The 9,585-nt window shown below is 39.6% G+C and overlaps 1 protein-coding gene across 1 annotated transcript; it reads right to left on the reverse strand.

The window, feature by feature from the left end:
• Positions 1-399: 399 nt before the first annotated feature.
• LOC120301682 (cell wall protein RBR3-like) lies at positions 400-6,224 on the reverse strand. The gene is made up of 2 exons (XM_039329209.1): positions 4,827-6,224; positions 400-3,813 (listed from the first exon to the last, which is right to left on the reverse strand). Exons 1-2 carry the CDS (start codon positions 5,239-5,241, stop codon positions 2,054-2,056), a joined length of 2,175 nt encoding a protein of 724 aa, XP_039185143.1. The 5' UTR covers positions 5,242-6,224; the 3' UTR covers positions 400-2,053.
• Between the last annotated feature and the right edge of the window lie 3,361 nt (positions 6,225-9,585).

Below are 9,585 nucleotides of genomic sequence, written 5' to 3' on the forward strand. Positions count from 1 at the left end.
TACATATTAGTAAGATGATAGGCATTGACCAACTGATACTGTTTATGATTATCATTTATCATATTTACTACAGCTATTTACCACTATATCAATTATTGTTAATTGAACATATGTTCCCGGACAATAGTCTGTTTGCTAAAGATTGAAAATATTATTGGGGGATAACCCCAATGTTGATCCCAACCCTGTCCTAATCCCAATCCTGATCCTAACCCTACCCTAAACCTTAATCCCCATCAATCCTATCTTATCCCCAACTCTATAAAACTCAATAAAATCTTTTTTTAAAAAAAATACTAATAAAATTCTTAACTTCTTAAGCAATTCCTACAGATTTTTGCCCACACCCATTTACATAAAACAACCGTGACAATTAAAACATGTCAAACAAACTTATTCTCTGCTAAACATTTTATTTTATTTGACACAAAAATATAAGTCAAAAGATCCACATACAATGAACAAAAGTATTACATAAAGTATTAATTTTCTAAACAGCAATTAAGTTGGAGATGGAATATTTGTCTGCAAAACAATTTGCACATCCCTTAAATTATTGTTGCTTGAATATATTCTCCTAAATTTTTATCCTTCAATATAACTACCTTTAAGAGGTTAACTTCTTTCTCTATAGACATGGGGAGGGGAAGGTAGTTGCAAATAGAAATGGTTGGTAATAAGCCAGAAGCAGGTTTAGAAAAAAGGTTTATCGAGAAAAGAAGGAAAGAGAAGACTATGAGGAAAAGGGTAGGAGGTAGCTAAGGAGAAGGTGCTGGGAAGATTGAAGGACAGGTCAGCCAGTGGCATATGCAGCACTGGGACATCAGTCACAGCTGAAGGAGTAAAAGGGAAGAGTGCTGGGAAAATAGGAAGTGAGCAGGCAAATACCCACCCTGTGTGGAGAAGCAGGAGGGCAAAAAGCAACACATTCCAACCTAGCTGCATTCGTTCTTAAAATCATTCCAGCATGTCTTCATATTTGTTTTGGTCACAACTCAGAATCAGAACAATCCAGGTTTCTATTTTTGCCAAATCACAACTCATGTGAAGATGATTCAGCAGAATTCCCATAGAAAAATACAGAAAGAACAATCTTCAACCATTCTGCTCCCAGGTATTACAGGATTCAGAGAGCAATACATTCAACATCTTGCAAATTATTGAAACAAATTGCTTCAGAATTGTTTCAAATGTGTTGCATACAAACATTTCAGAAGATTGAGAGAGAAGGCCAAAGGTTCAGGAATCAGTTTGTGCCCATGATTTCAGAAAAGAACAATATAAAGTAATTATACACAATTACAGCTTGCACAATAGCAAACCAAGCTGCTTCCAGCATAGAATCTGACCACCCTGGACAATTACAATTTTACCCTGCCTCGCCCTCCACCACCAAAAAAAAGAGCTCTAGTTAGTAGAACTAAAAGAAAGATCTCACAGTGATATTTCTGGGCAAGACAACCCAGGGCGTACACCAGGGATCTTCAAACCTGGCCCTTTTATGACTTGTGGACTTCAACTCCCAGAATTCCTCAGCCAGTGTATCTGGCTGAGGAATTCTGGGAGTTGAAGTCCACCAGTCATAAAAGGGCTAAGTTTGCCGTGAAGAACCCTGGTGTACACCCACCTAAGGGGGGGGGAGAAATCACAGCTTCTGCTCATTCAGAAAATGAGTTAAATCAGCTGACATTGGTTCAATGCTGTTGATGGAGTTTTCCATCACATAAAAAGCCAGATAATCAGCTAGAGGGCACTGTAATAGCTATAAGAGCACCCATCATTCTTTCCTCTACTGTACTCTAACTCCGTTATGTGCCATTTGAGGTAGCTATCTCACTGTGTGCAATCTTAATGACAGTTCTTTTTATGGCTGCATCAATTCATTTTCAATATTCTAAAGAGAGAATTCTCTGAATTTGATAGTTAGTCACTTGTTGGCTTAGACAAGGATGGTCTCTGAATGCACTTAGGCAGCACTTTCAAGAGGCATCTCTCCCTGAAAAAAAAGTATCCATAGGCAAATGTCTTCATATGGACCATTTTAAGGCTAGCTTTATAGGATGAGACATGCATCATAGATTCGGGAGACAGCAGAAGTAAAAGTGGGCTCAGGCATCTGCTTTTCTTGCAAAGACATATAATGGTTCCCCTGTTTAGAAAATGAGGATGTGACATTATCCTGACTCGAAGGATCATGATTTAAAGTAGTTCTGGAAGCAACATTTGGAGTATGATATGCAGTGGACTTTGAAGGGGAAGGTGTTTTGCTTCTTGATCTTGTCCCTGAAGAGCCTGCAGCACCAGTTGCACTTTGTTGTTTCTGATATGAAAAAGCACAAGCTTCAGGTGACAACACACTAGACCTACTGGAGGGCTTGGCAGAAGCATAGATATGGTGGCAAGATAAGCTGGTGGAAGAATCTAGAGAAGAAATGGAACTCACTGTTTTTGTACTTGAGGCAATTATAGTCCCACCTGCCTGTGCATTCTGTCTCTGATGTGTGAAAGCATAAGTCTCAGAAGATAGGGCACTGGAACTAGTGGTCATCCTGCTGGAAGCATATGCAAACTGGTAGTGTGAACTGGTGGTGGATTCTGATGACAAAGAAGTAGGGCTTGTTGTTTTTTTGTTTGAGATAACAGTAGCAGCTGCGCTGGCATACTGTCTCTGCTGAGTGGAAGTAGGAGTCTCAGGAAACAAAGGACTGGAATTACTGGTGATATTAGCAGAAGCACTGGCAATAGAGTCTATTGGAGAAGAAGCTGGACTTACTGCTTCTGTCCCTGAGGAGGACACAGATGACAAAGCCATGGAATTATTGGCAATCACAGATGAAGTGTGCAAAGGCCGAAGAGGTCCACTGACTGAACAGGTACTGAATGATTCTGAAGTTGAGCTGGTTTCAAGAGGATTCACGTAAGTGGGTTCTCTCTGATACATGGCTACAGGAGATACTCTGTCCAAAGAGGTTTTTAGGAGGCCTTTATCTGCTAAAGAAACAGAACTGGGTTGTAGACCATCTAGTCTTGCATGGGTAGGCTGTTGTAATTGGTGGTCTGGTTGGGATCTGGGTGGAAAGAAGCTTGCAGAATTTCTAAACAATGGAGAAACAGAATTTCTCTTTGCAGAAGAGTCAGGACTTGAGAAGTGCTGCAAAGTTCTGGACTGTTTCTGCACTTCAGAAAAGGAATCAAATTCTGCAATAGCATGATTACTATTCCTTTGTTCGGTACTCAAGATGGGAAATGGTGGTTGCACAAGAAGGCTAGGCCGAATACCAACAGAGCTCTGTGATGTACTCCTTGGAGAGTAAATTTCAGGTTTTACAGAAACTGGGGGAACTGGTGTCAAGTCAACTGATGGGAGAGTGTCAGAAATCTTTGAGTTAGTGGGAGATGCAAATCTGGATTTAAGAATACCTGGCGGCAAATTATCACCACATACTGTGCCTTGAGAACATGTAGGTAAAGCTGCACAGAAATGTGGGATGAAGGAGATCTCTCTTAGCTTGGGACTGGGACCATTCAAAGGAGATGTGTTTGTTTGCACGATTTTAATAAAACCTGGGACGCTTTGGGGATGAAATTCAGTGAATGGTTTATTCCCATTATTTTCTGGTGCTCTTATGGATTCATAATATTGCAAGAAGGAATTATGGGGTTTAGGTACAGGCATAATGGCAACCTTGGGAACAGCAGGCTCCAGGCAAGATTCAAAGATTTTTACAGCAGGTTTAGTCAGAGTTACAGGATGGACCAATGCATGGCTAGGGACCACTGCAACATTCTCCACTTTGGAAGAGGCAGGTTGACCTGGGGAGAAACAAAACATAAATTTATCTGAAAGGTTCGTAGATAAAAGTAGTGGGTACCATTGAAGGCCAGAGAGCAGAGCACCTTACAGGATCTTGGACAATAATTTCAGGGCTCATAATCACTTGGGAAAGAGGCTATAAAAGAAAGCTTAACTTGTGATAAAACTGTTCCAAGGGAATTTTGCCAGATCTCTGAGCATTTAATAAGTATGCTCACATATCAACTTTGCATTTCTTTTGTTGGCTCTTTATTGGCCTTCATCTTATCTATAACAAAACCTAACATATTAAGATAATAAAACCCAACATATTAAGATAAGATTGCATCACTTGTATAGATGTGTGGGCTGGGTGGAGGAAACCTTTAGCGACTTTTTTTTAAGTCATATGTCTATTTTGGGATTTGAAAAATAGTTTTACATGTTTCCATTGCACAATGTCAGGAAATTGCTAGTTATAGGAGTTCTGAGGGCTCAATTACCATGTACTGATTTTGGCTTAAAAAACAATTAAATAACCATTTGAATGAGAGGGAGAAAGTTCTACACAATCTTACATTTTCCTTACATTTTCCCTAAATCCAAGCATCAAAATATAGAACATGTCTGTGTTCTTGTATTCCACCCCCTAACCCACCAATCCCTATTCTCCCAAATTCTTGTCCCTAGCTCTCTTTTTTTATACAAGATTAGGGATACTTCTTTCCCTGAAATGATGGTGGTACCGGTTTCAGTCTAAAATTACCCCACAGAACAACCTTATTTAATTCTTCTTTATCCTACATGCTTAAGATCCTTGTGCCTGATGAATATGAAGTATTCATGCTTATGAAGCATTTTCATATGTCTGCAGTGTGAATAAAAGTTCTAATTTTGTTTTAATTTGGTCATGTGGTTTGTGGAAAGTGTGGGAAGAGAATCTGGGGCAGTCAAGTTATTTTCCTGTTTCAAAAACACAATGCAGAAGAAATGTCACATTAGGAAATGAAGGAAATTCCACAATAGCACATACCTGGCTTTGCAGGTGATACATCAGGGGACACGGGCAACAGTAATGCCTGAACTCCATGACCCCTCATATAAACAGTGTCCGGCATCTCGAGAAGACGTTGCTTGGTAGAAGCAGCATTGCCCACTGGGAAATGTTGTTTAAAAGTAGCACTATAGGCAATACGGAACTGGAACAGAGACATGCCCTCTGGATACATGGCTAGAATCTGGGCCACTTGTTGCTTCAATTTATCCTGAACAGCTGAGGTTTGGAATGTCATCACATTTGAATGGCTGGGAAGGTCTTCAGTGTGTGAGTTTGCACTGAGCTGGTATGGCTGCTGTGACAAAACAATAGAAGGAAAACGAGAGGAACTCTTGACTTTGACTGATAAAGCATTGTGGGGCTCCTGGAATGAAGGGAAGTTTGATGTCATGGTAGCTGGACCAGGCTGCTTTGTGTGAGACAACTTATTTATTTCAGGAGGAACTAGAGCAATTGAAGCAGGTACATTTTGATGCTGAGAGTCACTTGCAGAGAGATCACTGATGGTGGAAGCAGGTTTAGAGATGTCTTTTAAGTCTAGGAAAAAAATAGTGTACAGTTATTGCAGAGACAACCAAAAGAGGACATGTGTTAGTACTTCATCTGTTATTTTAGTCTTTAAGAGGGAGAACAAGAGACAAAGAGCTACTCTTCCAAAAAGGCTATAGCAAGATACAATAGTTAGCAGCAAACTGAAATCAAAACAACCCAAACAGGTTCTTCAGAAACACTGGGTATCTCCTTCTTAAGGAGTGTTACAGTACAAGTGGTCCTTCGATGTTACAATACAGGCGGTCCTCAAGTTATGACAATAATGGAGTCATTACCATGACTTCAATGCTGCAAGTCATGATGTTTGTTAAGCTGCAGACCTTGTGCTTGCTCACACACTAGGTTCCTAGAGACTTTTGGCCTGCTTTCCACTCAGCCACAGAGGGGAGAGTCAGATGGCTGCAGAAGCTATTGGTGCATGTAAACCTGCTGCAGCTTGTAGGCCTTGGGCATGCTTCCCATCCAGCCAATAGCCACATGAGCCTATTCTGCCGCATAAACTTGGAATTCTACACAAACTTTTTTTTAAATAAACCATACTCATTATAAGAAGGAATATGCACACGACTGAATTGAGAGTAACCATATGCAGTGACAATTACAGCAGATGCAGAAAAAGATGAAGGATCTAGTTGATTGTCAAGAAGGCTTCTCATAATGATATTAAGGACCCATTTTCACAGAAATGTATCACTTCATCTAACATTTCCTGATCCTCTAAGCCTGGTTCCCATTGTTCCCAAAATTTCAGAATCAAATAGAAATTTACCAGGCTTTTTTTCAGATTTGAATTGGTTTGAATTTTTTGATGTGCAGGTAGACTGATCTGAGTCAGAAGAGGAAAAAGGGCTGGACTGGGATGAAGAGCAACTGAAGGAAGCTAGAATAGTAGAAATGTAGGGAGGGGGAAAGGTGACAACATTCAGAAGTCAAGAGTGGCAAATGTGGCAAAAAAAACCTCCAACTGCAGGTTCTCAACTATACTGGAAAACCAATAGATTATGCATCATAATAGGAACATTGTCACTGAATGTGGATTTACAAGGTTTTTTCAGGGATATTTAGCTAGACCTCATGCTCACCATGATATGGAAGATTTCTGAAGTGATTTGCCTTTGCCTTCAGCCTAGAGCTGAGAGTGAATGACTGACCAAAATCATCCAGCTGGTTTTCTACATGAGAGTCAGAACTTGGGTTTACCCATTCTTAGCCTAGCACCTTTATCCACCACACTGAATTAGTTCATATTCCTCCACACATCATTCTAATATTATATTCCCTATAATAAATTACAAGATTTCAAGTAGATTTGATTTTGTCTTGATTATCTGAATGCTATGCCTCAGAAATATTATTAGGTCAAGAGCTTCTTCAGTAAAGGAACGGTATCTTCAAAACATCTTGGCTCCCTTGCTTTTATATTTCAGAAACTAATAGTAATGATGTTGTATGCTTTATGTATGCCTCCTCTTCTAACACTGGCTGGATTTGCTTAATATATCTCTTGACACTACTGTCTTTTCTACTCTGACATCATACTGAGTCCAGGTGAACTTAAAGTGCTTATATTAGCTCTCTGAAGTTGTACTTCCCAACTGAGCTCAATAAAGACTTTAGGTGTAAATTATGATTTTTATTGTTTCTAATTTGTTGACTTTACTCCAACACAAAAAGGAGAAAAAATCTTCAATATGCTCATGACACCCAACTATGTATCTCAGCCCATGGCAAGTTAAGTCAATCTCCGTTTTGCAGTGCCTGGATGCTGTTAATGGCTGGATGGGGAGCAATGGGGTGAAACTGAATTTGGCACGACAGAATAGCTTCAGGTTTGGGGATCTTTTGTCCAAGGAGAGTTGCCATCTCTGATCTTGGACAGGGTTCCACTGCCAGAGACAGACCTGGTGAGTAATCTAGAGATTCTCCTGGACCCCTACTGCTCAAGGACTAGTAGCAGTCATGGCCAGGACCACTTTTATGCAACTGAAGGCCTTTCCTAGACTAACAATCCCTGCTCAGTTACCCATGCCCAAGCCACCTCTCATCTTGACTATTGCAATGCGTTCTAGATGGGCTGCCCTTGAAAAGTGTCCAGGATCAGCTTCAATTGGTTCAAAATGTGGTAGCCTAAATGGTTTTATGCATGCCTATATTTGCACATATGTCCTACAGAAACTGCATTAGCTGCTGATTTGCTTCTGGGCCCAATTCAAGGTGCTGATTGTCACTTTCAAGACTCTAGATGACTTGGGACCAGGTTATCTAAAGGACTATCTTTTCCCAGTCATATCTACCTGACCCACCACAGCAGGGAAGCAGGGAATGTTGTGGGTCCCCTATCTTCAATATAATGGGACCAAAAAGAAGGGCCTTCTCTGTAGCAGCTCCCTCCTTATAGAACATCATCCCTGCAGAAATAAGATTGCCCTCACCTCAACAGTCTTTTGCAAGGATCTGAAGAAATGATTCTGTCAACACACCAGGGGACTTCCGAGTGATACAGAGCTTATCAAGTGACTAGTCTGAATGTTGTTGCAAGGGTGATATGGCTTATTGGTTAGTGTGTGTGTGTGTGTGTGTGTGTGTGTGTGTGTGTGAGTGTGTGTATGTATGTATACACACACACACACACATATATATATATAAATGTGTGTGTGTGTGTGTGTGTGTGTGTGTGTGTGTGTGTATCAATTATTATTACCTACTAAGATTTTGCACTTGGCACCTCATGAAATATATATATTCTATTTTTCCATTGTTTGCTCTTTCTACTTTTTGCCCTGTAAAAGTAAGGTAAAACTGTGCAAAAAGTCAGACTGATCTCTCACCACTCCAATGTACATAAGGAAAAGCTGTTTTTCTTGCTGAACAAATACAAAGATTACACAATGACAATATACCCTGCTTTGTTAATGAGTAAAAAACCACTGCTGCATTTTGACCAGAGACCTTATTAATAACAGTCAAAAAACATTCCTGTTACAAACCTGAAGAAATGCTATAAATAGTGTATGTCCACTCAAAATATCAAACTATTAAACTTTATAACTGATACAACATAAATCAATGAGTTATGCAGTAAATACATTATTTTTTTATTAAAAAAGTTTTTATTTTTCATTTATTCATACAAACTACAATTAAATTCCTAACCATTGGTAACGCCTGCCCATTCCCCCCAGGCTGCATCCACCCTCTCTAATCCTTCCCTACTTCCCTCCTCTTTCTCTCCTCCTTTAAATACATTATTGTATTTAAAGTCCTAGCAGGTGATAATGGAGACTATACTCCAACAATATCTCAAAAAAATGCAAGTGTTTTATCACTTGAAACCCTCTACAGTGCTGAGAAAAACTCACAGGTGGTCAAGGAAAGATAGTCAAAAATTAAAATACTGTATTATAAAAGATGCTATATAGTTTGCAGATACCAGTGGTTATGGTTCTTTGAGCACTTGATTCCTGGTTGACTATGTGGACAAGTCCATGCTGTCACTTGGCAACATTTCTAAAAGGGCTTGCCAACACTATGGTTCTAGGATTGAGAGAAACTCCCACCCAAACACACACAGCTGGCTTTCATCCCTCAGGAAGGTGAAGAACCCCAGTCCTAGTTTGTGCCTTTAATTGCTACACTAAATGACTTTCTTCTAGTAGAATTAGAAAAAGTAACATTATCCTGCAGTTTCCAGAAAACCCTGCAGACTTCAGGCAGTAATATGATTTTGTAAATGGCCTTAAAAAATTGGTGGATTTGGCTATCAGTTACAATTTCCAAAGAGCTTAATTAGGGGTAAGTATGCAGAGTACTATCTCTCTTTATTTGGCTATATTAGGAGGAAAAGCTTATACACTGTAAAGCACCAATGCAACACTGTCTTTCCTCATGAAAGTAATCATTTCAAAACATTTCTACCCCTTTTTTCATTCATACCCAAACATTCTTAGGAAATTTAAAAAAATGGGCACAGCTGCAGCTCAGTACTTTGTGAGCTTGCAGAAGCAACAAAACCAATAAATTAGACTGAGTATAATCAAAACCAGACTAACAGTTTGCCCCTCTTGGTGGATCACTTTTGAATGGACATGACTGCTATGACAGAATTTTGCCATGCTCATGGCATGTTCTCAAAATTCCAAGTTGGTTCAAAAAAAGATATCTTCTGCCTGGCTTAACATAGTTT

This window comes from Crotalus tigris, unplaced genomic scaffold, assembly GCF_016545835.1.
Source record: "Crotalus tigris isolate CLP2741 ecotype Arizona unplaced genomic scaffold, ASM1654583v1 scf7180000024390.453493, whole genome shotgun sequence".
In the NCBI taxonomy this organism is placed as follows: domain Eukaryota; kingdom Metazoa; phylum Chordata; class Lepidosauria; order Squamata; family Viperidae; genus Crotalus; species Crotalus tigris.

Coding starts and splice junctions, on each gene's coding strand:
- LOC120301682 (XM_039329209.1), bottom strand. CDS start 5,241: ATGACATCAAACTTCCCTTCATTCCAGGAGCCCCACAATGCTTTATCA. Junction 3,814..4,826: donor TGTATCACCTGCAAAGCCAG/GTATGTGCTATT, acceptor GTTTCTCCCCAG/GTCAACCTGCCTCTTCCAAA.